The 20,417-nt window shown below is 43.0% G+C and overlaps 1 protein-coding gene across 1 annotated transcript in view; it reads left to right on the top strand.

The window, feature by feature from the left end:
• The window catches only part of ksr2 (kinase suppressor of ras 2), a 131,963-nt gene extending 128,307 nt beyond the window's left edge, over positions 1–3,656 (top strand). The window contains exons 22-23 of the mRNA XM_063193940.1: positions 1,911–2,040; positions 3,510–3,656. Coding sequence (XP_063050010.1) covers positions 1,911–2,040; positions 3,510–3,656 — 277 coding nt within the window. The remainder of the gene's footprint in view (positions 1–1,910; positions 2,041–3,509) is intronic.
• Positions 3,657–20,417: the final 16,761 nt, after the last annotated feature.

Below are 20,417 nucleotides of genomic sequence, written 5' to 3'. Positions count from 1 at the left end.
CCTAGGCATTCAGCAGCCTTTTTTACAGGTGCTTTAGGCATCAATGGGTTTATATTGTATTACTGCCCTGTCTGCAGCAGACTGTAGTGGTGATGTTTTTATGTACTGTACTTATTTATTGCCAGATCTAAGTGTTTTATTCAGAAGACAAATGGGTTGTGATGACAGCAATTTCCTTTATAAACCAGCGATTGTGATACAAGTAGTTGTTAACTGCAAAAACACACCAACGTGACAAGAGCGACAACAGTGGCAGAAGTAATTGAATTTGCGTAAGAGAAGCTGGCGGCCGACAAGAGGCAAAAGCGAATTGGGCGATTCGAGCGGCAGTTTGTAGTTCAGTGATTATTATGGTAATGAGCTATGATGCGGTTCGGCGACAGCCACCATCAGAATGTTGGAATGCTTGCATTCTGCTTTCAAAAGTTATATTCTGTGGCTTGGGACGTTCTTTCCATGGTATAACAGTCCAGATGGGCTTTGTAGCTTCTGTCCCTTTTGACTCTCTTGCTGTGTTGTAAGTAGTGTGCGGTAACTACTTAATTACGTAATAAGTAGTCTCATATGGTTATGACTGTCGCAGGACTGAATTCTTCTGTTATGATGGTGCCATTGTCTTAACGTCCTTATCACCATTTGATATATAAAGACTATAAAGCAGAGAGAGAGAGAGAGAGAGAGAGAGAGAGAGAGAGAACAAACAGAAAAAAGACAACAAAACAGGAAGGAAGACAACAGCAATCAGGGCAGCAGCAGGGTCCTCTATTCCCCAGCCCATCACCCTGATCAAATATAGGCAGAGGAACTAAGCATTCCCCAGAGAGCTTGGAGTAGGGCGGTGTGTGCGTGTGTGTGCGTGTGTGCGTGTTTGCGTGTGTGCGTCTGCGTCTGTGTGCCTTTGTGTGCTTGTATCTCTGTGTTTATACTAACTTCCATATTGTATGGTTTGTATATGGACAGTCAAAAAAATGAGGCGCAAACAAGGCTTGCCGGTTCAAAAAATGTATTGTGGCTGACAAATTAACAAAAGAAGTCAACGGAAAACATCTGGAGCTACAAACGTCTCGGATCTAGTCCATTGTCAATGTCTCCACTTTTTGAACCTGCAAGCCTTGTGTGCGCCTCATCTTTTTGACTGTCCTAGTATCACTATTTTTGGTGAGCAGTCGCACCAAGCAACAAGCGATCCTAAGTTCAAGGCGCAGACGCCAACTTTCTTTGTTTCCTTACCACGATTTTATATGCTCATGCCAGGTTGGTGGTGGTGATGGGGGGGGGGGGGGGGGGTTGTAATTAACCAGTGCTCTCCCCCATTCTCCCCCATCCTCCTCTCCAACCAACCTCCCAACCTCCATGGCTGAGGTACTCTGAGCATGCTGTAGAAGGAGAGGATTATGCACATCCCAGGAAAAGGTGCAGGACGAAGGCTGACTGTAGTTTTCAAAGTGAGAAGTCTGCACACTTAGAAACCTTTTTCTTATATTTTATTATTTCATGGCAGGATTACGTTTCGACCTCAAAGGAGAATCTGATGAAGACCTTGGAGGTCGAAATGTAATCCTGCCATGAAATAATGAAATACAACAAAAAGGATTCTAAGTGTGCGGACTTCTCACTTTGAAAACTCTGAGCATGGTACCATCCCGCCGCACTGCTTCCATGGTGGTGCCGTTTGGGGCAGCCCACTTTCAAAGCCATTGATACCTACGTCCTTACGCACCTCTGTCCTGACTCTCCCCAAGTAGTGGGTGACTCCCATTTATCCAGCTAAACTCTCTAATCTCTCTCTCTCTCTCTCTTTCTCTCTCTCTCTCTCTCTCTCTCTCTCTCTCTCTCTCTCTCTCTCTCTCTCTCTCTCTCTCTCTCTCTCTCTCTCTCTCTCTCTCCCTCCCTCTCTCTCTCTCCAACAGCACGATCTGGTACGAGCTCCATGCGCGCGAGTGGCCTTTCAAGAGCCAGCCAGCGGAGGCCCTCATCTGGCAGGTTGGCACGGGCCTGAAGCCCAACCTCACGCAGCTCGGCATGGGCAAGGAGATCTCGGTGGGTGAGAAGAAGAGAACAGGCTACTTGTGCCACTCGCCGCTAAGCCAAGACGTAATCGAGACAATAGGCACAGGCAGCACCACACCACACATTGGCACATATGGCATGGCTCTCTCTCTCTCTCTCTCTCTCTCTCTTTCTCTCTCTCTCTCTCTCTCTCTCTCTCTCTCTCTCTGTCTCTCTCTCTCTCTGTCTGTCTCTCTCTCGGTCTGTCTCTGTCTCTGTCTCTCTCTCTCTCTCTCTCTCTCTCTCTCTCTCTCTCTCTTTCTCTCTCTCTCTCTTGCTATCTGTCTCCTTGTCTCCTTGTCTCTGTTTCTGCCCTGCTCTCTCTCTCTCTCTCTCTCTCCCTCTCTCTCTCTCTCTCTCTCTCTCTCTCTCTCTCTCCCTCCCTCTCTCTCTCTCTCTCTCTCTCTCTCTCTCTCTCTCTCTCTCTCTCTCTCTGCAGGGGGCTCTGGGCTGCTCCTATACTCAGCACCCGTCACGCTTCCACTTGCTGGCTCTCTGATGGAGCTGAGAGAGCAGCCAAGCAAAGCCATATTAAATTGCCTTAATATATAGTTAGCCACTCTAGAAGCTAATTAAAAACATGTGTTTCTCCAATTTTTTTACAGAAGCCAGCAGTAATGAAAAAAAAAAACTGTTTTTTTTTTTTCCAATAATAGCCCGCGGTGGCTTGTTGGCTCCTGGATGATGAGTGTGTGTGTGTGTGTGTGTGTGTGTGTGTGTGTGTGTGTGTGTGTGTGTGTGTGTGTGTGTGTGTGTGTGTGTGTGTGTGTGTGTGTGTGTGTGTGTGTGTGTGTGTGTGTGTGTGTGTGTGTGTGTGTGCACGCGTGCGCGCGTGTTTGTATTTGAGATGCCGCCCACCACATGGGCATCCAAAATGCAGTGCGCTGTCCCATTGCATCCGTAGCATACTTTCAGACTACAAGACATGGCACGCTCAACCAGAACATAAATGTGCGCTCTCTGACCTGACTGACTGTGTTCACACATATTTGAATGCAAGATATGAAAATATATTAATTAGGTCTAGTGTGAACTGTTCATGTAATATGTGCCTGTTTGTATGCGAATGTGTTTGTATGTACGTACAGTACTTATAGTATGTCCTGATTTGAACATGAATAACGTGCATTACGTCTGTGTCAGGGAACACATCCCTTGTGCATGAAGGACACGTCTTGATATTCTTCTGGGCTGTGTGTGTGTGTGTGTGTGTGTGTGTGTGTGTGTGTGTGTGTGTGTGTGTGTGTGTGTGTGTGTGTGTGTGTGTGTGTGTGTGTGTGTGTGTGTGTGTCTGTGCGTGTCTGTGCGTGTGTGTGTGTGTGTCTGTGTCTGTGTCTGTGTCTATGTCTATGCCTGTGTGTGTGTGTGTGTGTGTGTGTGTGTGTTCGTGCATGCGTGCGTGCGTGTGTGTGTCTGTGTGTGTGTGTGTGTGTGTGTGTGTCTGTGTGTGTGTGTTACAGGACATCCTGATGTTCTGCTGGGCGCATGAGCAGGAAGAGCGTCCGAGCTTCTCCAAGCTGGTGGAGCTGCTGGAGAAGTTGCCCAAGCGCAACCGCCGCCTCTCGCACCCGGGACACTTCTGGAAATCAGCTGAGTATGTCAAATGAGAACCGAAACCGAAACCGAACCGAACCGCACCGCACCGCCCGCTCGCCTGCCCGCCTCGCCTACCCGGCATGGAACAAAACAAAAACAAACAAATAACAAACTTAAACAACCTAAACAAAGAAAAGAAAAAATATCTAAATGAATCTAAACAAATTAAGTCAAAGAAGTAGATAGACAGAGAACGAGTGATATAGAGTGACACAGCAGGAAGAGAGGAGAGAGCAGAAGAGAGAGAATGAATGCAAAAGAGAGATAAAGATGCCGATAGATAGATAGATAGATAGATAGATAGAGAGGGAACCAGCAGATGTGCAGTGTCTTTTGCTGCAGAGGCCGTACAGTGACAGATGTCAGGTGCCACCCGCCTAATCTGGATGCTCCCAGTACAGAGAGTGGTGCCCCCCCCCCAAGGGGGCCCGTCGTACAGTACTGAACATGCATGTGTTAAGGACCTGAATCCCCCCCCTCCCACGGCACAGGTTGCTGCTGGCTCTGAAAGGGACTGGAATGGCTGGAGTGCTGGAATGGCCATCTGGCATAGCGGGTATTTCCCGGTGGGCCCTGCACCCTTGTGGGCCCCTATTTTCAGAAATGTTTTAAAAAAAAATTGTGCCCTGGCCCTATTTTTCCCCCAGTCCAGCACTGGGGACCGGAGTGCGGTTGGGCCCTATGGTTGATCCTATTTCCTAGGCCCTACTATCTAGGTCCCAGGTCCTACATCCTAGGTCCTAGGTCCCTAGAGCGTAGTCCCTTCCACAGTCAGCCTCTTGTTTGGTGGTTGGAGGTTATAAATGTGTGTCCACACCTCCCCAAAGCGATGATTAGGACAATTCTTCTTTCTTCTTGTTTTAAACGTCGAGGTTCATGTTTCTTTTTTTGTGTTTTTTGTTTATTTGCTTTAATGTTTTTAGCCATGTAAATGGGCAGCATTATTTTATAATCACCCACTTGTTGGTTTTTAAAAAAAAAAAAAAATGTGTTTCAGTTGTTTTTTTATTGTTTTCTTGTTTTATGAATGTAAATTATTTTTCTTGTTCCATAAATCATGTCATTTTGTACATATGAATGCATTTTAATGAGCAAATGCAAGTCATTGTTCCATCTGTGTGTGTGTGTGTGTGTGTGTGTGTGTGTGTGTGTGTGTGTGTGTGTGTGTGTGTGTGTGTGTGTGTGTGTGTGTGTGTGTGTGTGTGTGTGTGTGTGTGTGTGTGTGTGTGTGTGTGTGTGTGTGTGTGTGTGTGTGTGTACGTGTGTGTGCGTGTTTGCTTAGAGAGCATGAGAGATGGAGAGGTTATACGTGTTCATTTTTATTTGTATTGTAATGAGACTGAATGTAAAACTAAATATTTTTGTCCACTCTCAGAAATGTAATTTACTTTCCAATCGTGTTTTTTTCTTCTCCTGCCATTCGTCTTGTCTGCATTTGTGTGTGAATGCCCACGCCTGCATTTCCATCACTAAGCTTTACTCTAAGGGAGGCGATACTGCGTATCATGTACTATAGTTGAATGTGAATTACACTGATAAAGAAAAGAAGAATAAAAAAAAGAAACACTCCCCCGTTTTTTCAGGGAACGCAAACACAAGACAAGGTCACTGTTACTGTAACACTTTACTTGACGCTGGTGTCATATACATGTCATTACAGTGTCATAATAGTGTCATGACACCGTCATAGTCAAGTCAAACGTTATGTCCGTGTCAAAAACATTTTATGACTGTTGGCCTTAAGTGACAGTCGGTTATGGCAAAGACAAGGTTGGCTTTGCCATAACCGAATGTCACTTAAGGCCGACAGTCATAAAATGTTTATGACATGGAAATAATGTTTATGACGCGTACATAGCTGTGCCATGACACTGTTATGACACTGTAATGACATGCCTATGACACCGGCGTCAAGTAAAATGTTACCATTACTGTACCTAGTCATGCCGTCAGGTGTCATTGTCTTCATTCAAAGACAAGACAGAGAGCTTTTTTGAGAAGTTGCAGTTCTGTTAAAACTGCATCCTCAGGTGAACACACACACACACACACACACACACACACACACACACACACACACACACACACACACACACACACACACACACACACACACACACACACACACACACACACACACACACACACACACAAAGAGAGCCCTGTTAAACACCCCAGCCCAAACACTTGTTCCAAATGTGACTAATGACACTTGAAATGTAACAATATTACTGTGATTTATCTCAACCTTGAATCAACTTAACAATGCTGTTACTGAGCCTAGAGACACACACACACACACACACACACACACACACACACACACACACACACACACACACACACACACACACACACACACACACACACACACACACACACACACACACACACACACACACCTTTTAGGATTTATAACATACAGAAGGCCACCACAATTGACATGACTGCTGATTGGTTGTGAGTTTCATACTGTAATGCCATTGGATCAGAAGTGCCAGGCATTACATGCCTCGAGTGCACCTGATGCAACATATAAACAATGGGCCTTTCTCGAAACCTAGTGCAGTGCACTTCCATGTGTATCAGCCTAATTAGTCACACCCAGTGATTGGATACCCTTTATTAGTCACACCCAGTGATTTGATATTCCGTAGAGTTCACCAAAGAGTATCCATCACTTTGCGTGACTAGTTAGGCTGATACACTTGGAAGTGCACTGCACTAGGTTTTGAGAAAGGCCCAATGACCGCGCACCATCATCAGCACATTTGTACATTGTGAACCCATACATCTAGTTAACAAAGACTGTTGCATGCTTGAAGTGTCAGAGTATCCAATACATATCATTGTATGCAGCCTGTCCGAGAAAAAGGTCACTAATATATTGTTGGACCGGCGGCCTTTGGCTTTGATTACAGCACACGTTTGGTGTTACAATCAGTCCAGTAAACTCCTGCAATGTCTGGATTTATTTCCATTTGGGTTAAAGGTGCACCATGTAACATTTTTAGTTGTTAATTTCCAGAATTCATACTGCCCATTCATAAATGTGACCTTTTTAACAAATATTTACCACCATCGTTAAAATTTAAGTATTCAATATGACTAGGAAAATTGCACTTTTCATACATGAAAAGGGGAATATTCTCCATGGTCTGCCATTTTGAATTTACAGAAATAGACATTTTTAGCTGCAGAATCTACTGTACTTTGGTCATAATTGTAAATATGTGTTTATTATTCAGTAAATAGTCATGAAAAGATCAAATTTGGCAATAGGCAGCCCGGTTTCAATGAGCAGTATAGTTGCAGTACCCATTCTGGCCACATTCTACACAGTCCACCATTAAGTTTTCACGAAGATCTTGTATTGATTGATGATGGCAGAGTTTGAACGCTGTGCAAAGCCTTCCTCAGCACATCCCAAAGATTCTGAATGGGTTTGAGGTCTGGACTCTGTGGTGGTCAATCCATGTGTAAAAATGTTACATTACATTACACTTAGTTGACACTTTTATCCATAAAGACTTACAGTTATTTACTGCTGGTTACAGCCCCTTGAGCAGTGTGGGGTTTGGTGCCTTGCTCAAGGGCACCTCAGCCATGGTGTGCAGCAAGGTGGGATCCGAACCTAAATCCTTCTGATCTAAACCCCATCTCCTTAACCATTAGGCCGCGGCTGCCCACAAAAAAGGATGTTTTATGCTCTGTGAACCACACTGGTGCAATGCCTCTTCTCGTGAATTAACACATTGACTGTTTGACTCTCTGAGTTCAAATTGGGGATCAGAATATGTTTTCACGCCCCAAGAAGTTGTCCTCCAGTTGCTATTTGAATGAAGAAAAAAAATAATCTGGATCAGTACTAATTGCCACAGCCATATATTCTGATGGGGTAGCTGACTTGCTTCTTGTCTGTCCTGACGAGGGAGTGGCTCAAAAGGGGACGAGGGGGACTCACCTACCCTATGGGCAGCCATGAGTATGCGGTTAGGGCGTCAGACTTGTAGCCCAAAGGTTGCCGGTTCGACTCCCAACCCGCCAGGTTGGTGGGGGGAGTAATTAACCAGTGCTTCCCCTCATCCTCCTCCATGACTGAGGTACCCTGAGCATGGTACCGTCCCGCATGGTACTGCTCCCTTGGGGCGCCATTGAGGGCTGCCCCCTTGCACGGGTGAGGCATCAATGCAATTTTGTTGAGTGCAGTGTTCACTTGTGTGCTGTGGAGTGCTGTGACACAATGACAAAGGGAGTTTCCCAGTTGGGCTTTCTTTCACTTTCACATCTGTTGTGACATTTTTCTCTCCAATCTTTTCCATATTTACTTCCACACTTTTGAAAATGGATGGCAAGTCCTTCCGTATATCCCATGACTACCAAACATTGAGGAGACGACTTGTTTCTATTACCTATCCTACGAGACTTGACTTGATGTGATCAGGAAGTGCATGATTTGATACTTCGCTTCAGGGCTCTAAATTTACTTGTTTTCATCACAAGCCAAAATGGCAAAATGTTAAACTCAGTAGCCAAATACACACTCACTAATGGGTTAAAGTAAGTTGGTCTTTTCTACCAGCAAACTGAAATTTCACCAGCATTTGGCTAGTTGGCTGGTGTTAATAACACAAATACAACTCCTACAGAGTTACCAAACCACACAGAGGGTGGATTAATGTAGCCTGATTATCATCAACTTTCAAATCTCTTCGAGACTTGGTCTTACCAAGAGCATAACAAATAAGGTTTCACAAACAGCATGGTTGACCCCTAACCCTAGGTTTCCTACTGATTGACTGGTGTCCGACAAAATGGGTGAAGTTCCTGATTTTTAGGGAGATCAGAAATGATATTTACATTGGTATTGGCCTGACTAGAAGCAACGCAGAAGGTGCTGCGTCACTAGGAGGGCATGACCTGGCAAGCATGAGTGTCTTGATGCAAAATTTAGAAGAAAAAAATGCAACAACTTATTTTTACGGGTTGGCACTCAACGCATGGGGGGGTAAATAATAATATTAAATGGCATGAGACACAATGTGTTAAACAACCACGTCAAAAGACACACGCCGTGTAAAAGATGTTAAGTCCGTTTCAGATGTTTCAAATAATGGGCAAAGCTGACTACCTGAACATAGAAAATAAACAAATAATTCCATCAATGTTTGGAACGGGATATACACGGGATAACAGTGCCAAGAGTCATCGGGCTCATATTTTGAAAGCATGGTCCAGGGAGCATAAGACATCCTTTTTACACATGGAATGGACACCACAGAGTACAGACCTCAACCTCAGTGAAAATCTTGGGGATATGCTGGAGGATGCCTTACACAGCATTCAGACATTCAGACGACTATCATCAATACAATCTGGTAACACTTTACAATAACGTCCTATTCACAGCTTTACAAACACTTTATTAACATTTAATAACAATTCACATTTAACAAAGCATTTACAAATGTTTGTAAATGAGTAATAACCCAACTATGACTGCACAGTGGAGTGGGAATCAACTTCTACTGTGTCAGTTTTATGTGGTTTCATGCCATCTGGTCTTTGGAGGAGAAAACTTCCAGGATCGCTGCGACTGCGCTGTCTGCTGTGTTAGCATAGTACTTCTTGCCCATTTATAAACATTTGTAAACATTTTGTTGATAATTAGTTCATTACTTATAAAGTGTTTATAAAGCTGTGAATAGGACGTTATTGTGTTACCAAAGATCTTGAAAAAAACATCATGCAACACTGGAAGGAAATAAATCCAGACATTGCAGAAGTTTATTGAAACGATACAACACCAAATGTGCAGCGTAATCAAACCTAAAGTCAGCCGAACATATTGGTGTGTGTGACCTTTTTTTTGGGTGATGACTTTTTTTGGCGACGCTGTTTATATCAAAGGCCAATTTTTGTATGTATTTTCATGTCCAATTCACCAAGTTTCACGTTGAATGAACCGATCGTATAATTTCTAGGCAGTATAAATGGCTTTAAAAAAAGGTACTGCAAAACTGCTTTCTTTGGAATACAATGCCAATGTCCTCTAGTTGTAGACAATCTGCTCCTGTGAGACGGAGTTGGGACTTTACATATAGTACTTTAGTCTTGTCACTAAATGCATACAAATATTTTGCTGCTGTTTTTTGGAGTAAACAAGTCTATTTTGAGATCACTGGAGAATCAAGACATTGTACGTTGACGATCATCTATATTTGTACAATTTAGTACTTAACTTCAAAATGCATGAAATGCTTTACGAAGGGATATACACTCAGCCGTTCCTTTTTTCACGCTGAGAAGCAATTCCTTCTGATTCTGTCTCTCGATATAAATAAATATATATATAGTATATGACATAAGTGAAAAGATATTGTATACTTTTTTGTTCGATGTAGTTGCACAGATGGGAGTATAGATGATGATCAGTCACAGTTTCTGCGTTAGCTGAGCCATTTTTTTTAAAAAGCACCGTCATTGTTTTTGCTCTGCAGGCCATGTTAAATAACTAAACACACAAACATATAAATAAATAAAGCGTTTCTGCTTCATAGAATGACTTTAACCGTTATATTTATACATCCATGGTACTTTTTAGTGATGAGGGGCATCATTTTAACTTTAGATAGAGGACTCAGCATAGGATGAGGCTGCAATACACTCTGAAAAATAAAGGGACATTGTTCTGTAAATCTCTGAAAAGACCACTGTCGAACTATTACATTTCAGGAAAGGTAATTCACACAAGCAATGGTTCTGAAAGATACAGTATGTAATTATTTAGTAATGTTTTTTCCAGTATTTATGTTGCCAATTCACAAGTGTTATATATTTTTTTGAATATTTTCAACCGCCATTAGTTTAAAAGTAGTCATCATGAAATGTACACTGCTCATACACGAATAAATGGATGTTCTCCATGTCCACCATTTTGAATTACCATCTATATAGACATCATTGCTTGCAAAATCTATTGTACTTTGGTTAGACTAGTAAATAGCCTATTTTACTTCCTTACGTCTAAAATTACATACTCTACCTTAAAGGGCCACGCAACATAATGGACTGTGCTAGTATGTCACATCCACATGAAACGGTTCTTTGAAGAACTGTTGCCTGAATGGATGTTTGAAGCACTAAAAAGAATCTAAGCCAGTTCTGGTTCCAGTATTTCTTAGAGTGTAGGTCTACTTGAAAAGGATGCCATGGCATGCTCAGATTCTTTATATCAAGTTTCCCATCATTCATTTGACATCATGCTGTTCTGGTGTACAAAAAAAGTCTTGTTTCATTTTCTGAATGTAAAAAAATGTTGCGCTGTGGTTATGACATCATTTTCTTCTTTCTTCTTCTTTTGAAGGTTTTGAGCCATTTTATATTGTCATGTGCTGTGTTTTTGCAGTTTTGTTTTGTTTGTTTGTTTGTTTTCTTTAATTCCTTGGTGTTTCTTTCTGGATCAGTCTTTGTATTGTACAGTGTAGTTTTTAACCACGCTTGTAATTTCTGATGCCTTATTGTCCACGGCTTCGTGACTGGTAGACTTTAACACAAGCTCCTTATTTGCACTCATTCTCTCAAAAAACAACAATGTATGACAATAAAAATGTTTTCATTTTGGAATTTTTGTCATGTTTAAGTTGTCATTATTTTTCAAAGCTACGTTCTTATTTTGTCACGTTATGATTTTATGTGTTGATAATGGGCCGACATCTATGAGACATTTCAACTTAAGTTTACACCATTCAGTCGAATCATTAAATAAATAAATAACATAACCATATAACATAATAGCACTACTCCACTGCGGAGTTCAGGGAGGCATGATAATGGAACCACTCTGTGGTGGGGGGAAGACAAGGATCTGTCGTCAGCAATGCAAATGCATTAGCAGAATATTTCCACACACTCTCCGCACGCATTCCAATTCTGATTGGGACATGACTTAGGATTCCTGAAGCTTAATTGCTATGAGGTGTCAGGGAGTAAATATTTCTCGTCAGCACAGGGTCCAGAATGTGTGTAGGGGCCGGGTCACTTTGTGTGTGAAAGAGAGAGAGAGGGCGGAGAGCGAGTGAGCCGCACCCCTCTCCAGGGGAGAGACGTAGCTCTGAGTCTGGCTAATTGGCTTGGCCTCCATCACAGTGCTACACAGTCCACAGCCAGAATAATTGGACAGGATTCGTGTATGTAGAAGAGGGTAATGTCTATTACGCACATATCAAAAAGAACACCCATGACACATACACGCACACGTGCACGCGCACACACATACACACACACACGGAGTATAGAGGGGGTATTGTCTATACTCACTTATCAAAGACCCCCCCAACACACACACAAACACACACACACACACACACACACACACACACACACACACACACACACACACACACACACACACACACACACACACACACACACAAACAGTGTAGGGGGTAATGTCTACTCACATATCAAAGACCCCCCTTGCACGCACGCACGCACGCACGCACGCACGCACACACACACACACACACACACACACACACACACACACACACACACACACACACACACACACACACACACACACACACACACACACACACACACACACACACAATCACATTCCCACTCTCTCAGACGCAGAGACAAACACACACACACACACACACACACCGCCCTACTCCAAGCTCTCTAGGGAATGCTTAGTTCCTCTGCCTATATTTGATCAGGGTGATGGGCTGGGGAATAGAGTACCCTGCTGCCAGGGCTGGTCTGGGGGAGTTATAAGGACCGGGCGGGCACTTTTGGCTTAAAGTGATACTGTCACATTTTTGGAAATAGGCTCATATTACACCTCCCCTTGAGTTAAATAATTGAGTTATACCTTTCTGTTGTACTTCCAACGGTTCTCTGAGTATGGCAGTGCAAATTTTACCTCCAGGCTAGCAGTTCACATTGAGTCCTATGAGACCAGCTGCCGGCTAACGGTCTCATAGGACTCAATGTGAACTGCTAGCTTGGAGGTATAATCTGCACTGCTGTACTCGGAGAACAGCAGGAAGTACAAGAGAAAGGTAAAACTCAATTATTTAACTAAACGGGAGGTGTAATATGAGCTTATTTCCAAAAATGGGAGAGTATCACTTTAAAGGGGCCCCTCATAATTAGCGGCGCCGAACTGACTCACCGGTGGGCCCCGCTCCCTTGTATTTATATATATACCCTTGTTCTATACATTTCCGAAAATAGGGGCCCGCTAGGGTGCGGGGCCCACCGGGAAATGCCCTGTTATGCCAGATGCTGAGTGCTGCTGCTGCTGCTGCTGCCTGTTGTCTTCCTTCCTGTTGGTATTTTTTGTTCCGTATCTGTTTGTTCAGGCGTCCGGACGGTGACTGCGCTGTGACACATTTTGCTTTCCCAGACTAATGGCTAAATGACTCATTCTCTTTTTGGGGTGGTGAAGGTGACAAGGAGAGACGCAGACAGAGAGAGTGGGGAGAGAGAGGGGAGAGAGAGGGGTGGGAGGGGGAGTAGAAGATGAGAGAGAGAGAGACAGAGACAGAGACAGAGACAGAGAGAGAGAGAGACCCAGACAGAATGAGAGAGAGTGGGAAGAGAGAGGGAAGAGAGGGGTGGAGGTGGAGGTAGAAGATGAGAGAGTGTGTAAATAGAATGTTAATGATGCAGAGGTCAAGGCACTGGTCACCACCATGCAGCTTATTTGTTTAAATGGCAAGTAAGTAAGGGAATGATATTCACAGAACGTCTTTACTAGTGCACCGCAAAATATGAAAAGTAAAATGACAAGTAAACATCATCTAGTCAATCTTAATATAAGTAGCGTCTTCACTATTGCACTGCAAAATATGAAAAGTAAAATGACAAGTAAAATGACAAGTAAAATGACAAGTAAACATCATCTAGTCAATTTTAATTTAAGTAAGGTATTCACTATTGCACTGCACATAATGAAATGTAAAATGACAAGTAAACATCATCAGGTCATCTTAATAAAAACACCTAATCACTAGTATTTTTGAACTGGAATTGGAACCTAGACTATTTAGACTTGTTTTAAGACATTTGCCTGTGAGACAAGTTGTTTTTACTTTCAGATTTTTTCACTCATATCAAGCAAATATAGCCTAGGGATGCACCATACCGCCTTTTTTGAAAAGTATGAGTATGAGTACATTCATTTCTATACTTGCTGATACTGACTACCGATACCAATACTTTACCCCCAACATTTAATGAAAATAAAATCATAGCCTTATTTTTTCCAGCTGTGATATTTGCTTTATTGTCCATTTCCATGTAGATTAAAATGGTAGTAAATTTATGAGGCTGATATCCACAAGATCGATCAACAGGTTCTACATGTAGTGCATATTGGATTATGTAAATTGGCTGATAAAAGACTATTTGTTCCCTAACCATTTTTAACAAATGCATTTTTCAAACTCAAATCTGGCCAAACACGTACGATTTAGACGTTTTTCCAAATACAATCCGGCTGTGCCATGCCGTGTCATGTCCTGCGTACCGTGTCGAGCTGAGTGATACTGTCAAACCAGCCCGGTTTGTGTTTCCATTACAAACCATGTTACCCAGAGTATGGTTGGAGTTACGTTTTTGCCGTTGTCACATATTACTTTACACATGCTAGTTGACTTGAGGTAAGGCCAAAAGATACTGTATCTCTCCTGTCGAAGTAGGTTAGAAATAGTTTCAGGGACATATTTGGATACTACAATTTTGATTTCTGCCTTCAATTTTAATATCAAAGTAATGCAGTGTTTAATTAAAGAGCAGTCCGAGAGAGTTGATCTGGTGGCCGCCATGATTGTTTATTGATTGACCGGTTAGGATGAGCTCACCAGGATTCTGGGTAGGAGGCAGCGAAAGACCTGCTCAGCTCGCTTCAGCCGACCGTCTGGTTTACGTGCTGAGTCCAGCTGTGTCGTTCCCAAGTTGCGGCCAAGTCGTGCTGTGTCGAGCTGTACCGGTTAGAAAACGGATAGTGGAAATGACCCTTTTGTGCAGTGATGTAGTCTACTTTTTTATGGTGGGTATACTGTATATTTGAGCATTTTTTGAAGTGGGTATACTGTATATATTTGTGCTATTCAAAACAATGGATCAATCAATTTTAAGTGGGTATACTGAAATCCCTGAAATTTAGAAGTGGGTATACTCCGTATACCTGCGTTCTACGTAGACTACACTACTGCTTTTGTGTACCCTTAGTATATGTGTAAGTGCATCAGTACAGTCCATCAGAGGTGAAGCCAGTGACTTATCCATACTAACAAAAATGATACATTAAAAGGAGGTCCTTTCTATTTTTTTACACATTTTGACTCGTGCAGGAGTCTTTTACAAGATGTAAAAAGTTGATTTTTCACAGCTTGAAAAACAGTCTTGCGTGAGTCAAAACACATTGGTGTGTGTGTGTGTGTCAATTTTTTTGGAAAGGACCCTCCTCTGTATCCTTTCATTTGCTACTTCAGCTGCCCCTTTCCCTTCAAGAGCACCTGCGCTATAGCAACTTGTTGTTTGAGCCCCAAGGCAGCACTCTCCCATATCTCTCTCTTCAAAATGACGTTCAGAAAAATACCAGTGCAGTCCTTTGCATCCATCCCCATCCCCATCCCCCCATCCCACCCTGTCCAGAAGCCCTTGTACTGGCAATGAGGGAATTTTAATTGAATCCAGTGTCCGGTATCGGGCCATCCGTCTCCGCGGGTCTATCGGATCAGGGCCCAATTAGCCGCTGACATTTCTTTTGTCTGCAGACCACATGGCTTGGTCATTTCCTGCTAAATCTCCCGCAAATGAGAGGGACCTGCAAAGAGCTGAGATGAGGAGAGTTGAGTTATGCAGGAGACAGACACCGACCACTGTCAGCCATCGCCAGGCCCCCTGTAGCACACACACACACACAAGGGTCAGGTGCCTGACACACACACACATATGCACGCACACACACACCACACACACACGCTCATGTACACACACGCACGTGCACACACACACACACACACACACACACACACACACACACACACACACACGCGCACACACACACACACACACACACACACACACACACACACACACACACACACACACACACACACACACACAGATGCTTGGACATTGTGTCCATGAGGCAAGGAGTTAAGGAATGTGGATAAATATCCCAGCAGCGGACATTTCTCTTGTCCTTTGTCCCTCTTGAGAATGGAGCCAACTCAATGTGTTGTTGTCATTATGTATGCAGGAAATGCAGGAAACCTGGAAACATAAACAGTGGAATGGAGAATGTCCAGTCGTACACACAGAAAAAAATGACTTGTTTCAAGACATTTGCCAGTGGGGCAAGTACTTTTTTCTCAATCAGATTTCTTGTAGATTTCTTCTTCAAGTACAAATACTTCTTGTAACAAGTGAAGAAATCTCACCTAGAAAACATTACTTGCCCCACTGGCAAATCTTAATAATCTAAAATGTGTAGTTCAAAACCTACTAGTCATCAGGTGATCTTTACTTACGTTAAGATTGGCTAGATTTTTTTTTACTTGACAATAGAAAAATAAGCTTGCTCAGATTTCATTTTTTGCAGTGCAGTAATATTACCCACCGTTACTTTACTCCTACATACTTTGTACATTTCTATGTTCAACCTATATTTTACCAGTACAAGAATGTGTAAATGAATAAAGTATATAAATAGGACTGTGACACAACTAATACTGTGTGACACTAGCTGTGAAGTAACAATGTGTGTTGATATAACATTATCAAACCAACATCCTCACAGATTACCAGATGGGTCCAACTGGAACAGTAATTGTCCCCTACATCCTTTATAGTTGTAACTTTGTAAGTGTAAACAAACACATAATAAATAGAACTGTAATAAGGAAGTATGTGAATAAGTACAGTATGACGCCAGCTGTGAAACACTAACAATAGAGTTGAAATCACGCCATACAACTGGAAGTGGGTTTGCAAATCAAGCACTGCCACCTGACAGTATCACAGATTACTTTTTTTTAGTTTGTGGGATGTACGTGTGTTTTGTGTTCGCTATCTTTCTCATCTTGTTATGAACAGTCTCTCTGTGTGTCTCTCATGTTTTCTCATGTATGATTTTGTTCTCATACAGTCTCAAATTAGCATACTGATTGCATGGCGCATGGCGCATGGTGCTGAGAGAGAGTGGGAGACTCAGAGCAGGGCTGGACTGGCCATCTGGCATAGCAGACATTTCTCAGTGGGCCCCACACCCTCATGGGGCCCCTATTTTCAAAAATGTAAAAAATAAAAATACATTTCTGAAAATAGGGGCCCACCAGTGAGTCAGTTCCGCACTGTTAATTATGTTATGATGGGCCCATTTAAGTCAACAGTGCCCGGGCCCTGTTTCTCCCCCACCCAGCCCTGACTCGGAGTGCGGCATGTGTAAACTAACAAACTTAACTTCCCCGCGATCGCGTGCTGCTTGTTATAGGGCACTACTGTAGTATCAGACAGCCAGCCTGCTGTGTGTGGTAGACAAATCTGACGTCTGACGAGCCTTAATAAGACACACTCTCAGTAGCGACACCCATCTCTCTCTCTCACACACACACACACACACACACTCTTTCTCTCTCTCTCTCTCCACTCTGCTTCTATTAGTCTCTCTATCTCTCTTAAACACTCCCTCTCACACGAAACCTCTACAACATCCAATGTGAGAAAGTCTCTCTCTCTCTCTCTCTCTCTCTCTCTCTCTCTCTCTCTCTCTCTCTCTCTCTCTCTCTCTCTCTCTCTGTCTCTCTCTCTCTCTCTGTAAAAGGGGGAATACATTACCGTAGGCTACTGTGTGTTGTTTCCTCTGCTTTACCTATGAGGAGCTTTGGGAGAAGGGGGAAGGGATGGAGGGATGGGGGAGTACATTGCATGTGTTAGGAGGTTTTTTTGAGGGACCAATTTAGCTATACAAATGAGCCTTCTGAAAGTGAGATGAGAGAGAGAGAGAGTGTTGTGTGTGTGTAGTGTGTGTGTGTGTGTGTGTGTGCGTGTGCGTGTGCGTGTGCGTGTGCGCGTGCGCGTGCGTGCGTGCGTGCGTGCGTGTGTGTGTGTCCTGTTCTTGATATCACAGAGATGCAACCTGCGCAGATGACTCCTACATTTGTTTACTTACAGCTCAAACAGACTTTATTAAGGCAAAGACATTATCGGACAAAAAAAAAAACAGATAGAGGGTAAGCATATTAAGAGATTGATGGTGAGAAGGACAGGGGGTGAGGGGGTTTAAATGAATTTAATTTAAAAAGGATTTAAAGAAGGATTAAGAGAACGAAAATCACCTCCTAATTTTCCCATATTAACCCCAACAGACACACACAGGTTGGGATGCATCAGTAGATACCAGAACAGTAATTATTGATCATTTTGGAATTCTAATGGAGGAGATTCCGTTATGTAGCCTGGCGTTGTGTAGTTCTGTGTAATATTCCATGAGCTTGGGTCTTCATGGGTCTAATTAAACCTTTTCCCACCTGAAATGCTGTAATGTAGGTCTATGGACACTCTTTGTGGTAAGAGCATGCTGTCCTATATCTATTTATTACTATAGACAGCTTTCACCCCCCCTCTGGCAACCGTTGTCAGTTTAGCTTATGATGGTAACACTTTATTTTAGGAATACATCTATTGGCACTAATACATACAATGTTAATGCCTGCATAAGTACCTTGTAAGGCATGTACTAAGCATGTACTAAGGTCCTTACTAAGGTTGAATTGGTAATAAATCCCTTATTGGGCATGAACAAGACATTTGCGAATACATGCCTAACAAATGTTTGATTTTGCTTTGTACATGCCTTACAAGTTACTTATACAGGAACATTGTGTGTATTAGTGCTAATAGATGTATCCCTAAAATAAAGTGTTACCCTTATGATTAGTCTATTTTCAGCGGTTTCACTTACAGTAAAACAATGCTCCACCTGATGAAAAACTTCTCACAAAGAACCCTGACTGGTTCAGTTCTGATAAACTTTTAGTTGGAATAATCTGAAGTTGTAATTTTTTTTTTAAAGCATCACACAGCTCCAGGCTTATTTGCCTGTCATCCATGAATGTGCTCTAATAAAGTTGTTGATGACAGTTGAGGTACAAATAGCTTAAGTCAGTGAGTCATGTTGAGCTTAGTTAGGTAACACTTCAATCAGCCAGTAGTGCTCACCCTGGCAGGTCTGGACTGATATTGTGGTGTACAGCAGTGGTTCTTAACCTGGGATGCGGGCACCCCCTGGGGGTGCACAAGAGATTTCAGGGGGTGCGCGGAATTTTGTTTGTGTTGCGGTTGTGACCAAAATTCTGCAAGCGAACATTATAATTAGGCCAAATCTAAACCAAATTAAAACATGTTTCGGTCCCCATGTAAAGGCATAAGGTATTGATTAATGCCTCAAGCAAGAATCATTGTAATAATCACTAAGATCATTTCTAGTGTGTATGTACGTGTAGACGCTTGAGTTGGGGGTGCGCAACTTGTCTTGGGCACAGGTAAGGGGGTGCGTTAAGAAAAAAAGGTTAAGAACCACTGGTGTACAGGACATATTCCCCGTGGGTCAACAGCATGGCCAGATTAAGATGCCCTGGGGCCCTAGGCTACAGGTTGCTGTGGGCCCCCTGGAAGGTACATTTTTGCAACAAATTTACATAGACATGTGTCATAATTATGAGCTAGTAATTAAGGATAACATGTCTACCAACTGTATTCAACATGGCAGATGAAATCTTCAACATTGCATCGTGTCACAATTCTGCAATTTTTCACTTTTGGCAAGGGGCCCCATGACGGGTGGGGGCCCTTTGGCTGCAGCCATATCTAGCCTGTGCGTTAATCCAGCCCTGGCCAACAGTCCTAAGGGACTGCTGGGTTTTTTTTTCGTTTCTTTGTTTGTTTTCCTCCTAATATACCAACCCACAATTTAGATGGCGCAGGGGTCTGTTTCTCGATTATTGTCGTTGCTAACCGTCTTAAGACCGTCTTACCATTCCCTTGGATATAGTGGTGATCGTCGCTGTCGAGAGAGACTTGAGTTGCTCTTACGAAGGACGTTGCTACCGTCGTTAGCAAAGACGCTTTCGACCCCAGGGCATTGGTCCTCCTTCTTTACATGTACCGGTAGCATACACAGCGGACAGAGCCAATCTAGCCTACACAGTAAATATGAAATACTATAGCTGGTCTATGCCAAAACATGCCTAGGCCACCTCTTGTTCCCAGTACAGCCCTGCACCCTGGGCTATTTTGTAAACAGAACCAGGGCTGGACCGGGAGCACAAAACGTCCCGGATATTTTTGGCATAGACCAGCCCCTCACCCCAACCCAATAGTACAAATATAATGGGATCAGTCCACTGTATATAAAGAAGGCACCACTGTATCTACATAGTGGGGCTGTCTGTGAGGAGAAATTTGAAACAAACAAACCAATAGGACTGGCCCCTAGTGACGGCCCACCAGGAAAATGTCCTGTATGCCAGATTACCAGTCCAGCCCTGAACCGAACTGACTGTATCCAATCATCAATCCATCTTTTCGCGCTGGATAGCAAGCAGGCACATTCCACCAAAAGTTAAAAGTAGCTTAATGTTCCTTAGCTGTAATGTTCCTTGTAATATTCAAAGACATCACAGTAGAGCAAATGGCAGCAGAGTGTTAACGAGTGCGAGTTGAAGCATGGAGATGGCTGACTGACTGAT

The sequence above is a fragment of the Engraulis encrasicolus genome, chromosome 3 (genome assembly GCF_034702125.1).
Source record: "Engraulis encrasicolus isolate BLACKSEA-1 chromosome 3, IST_EnEncr_1.0, whole genome shotgun sequence".
NCBI classification, from domain to species: Eukaryota; Metazoa; Chordata; class Actinopteri; order Clupeiformes; family Engraulidae; genus Engraulis; species Engraulis encrasicolus.
The sequence above is the reverse complement of the archived record's forward strand: the minus strand, read 5'-3'. Positions and strand labels throughout refer to the sequence as shown.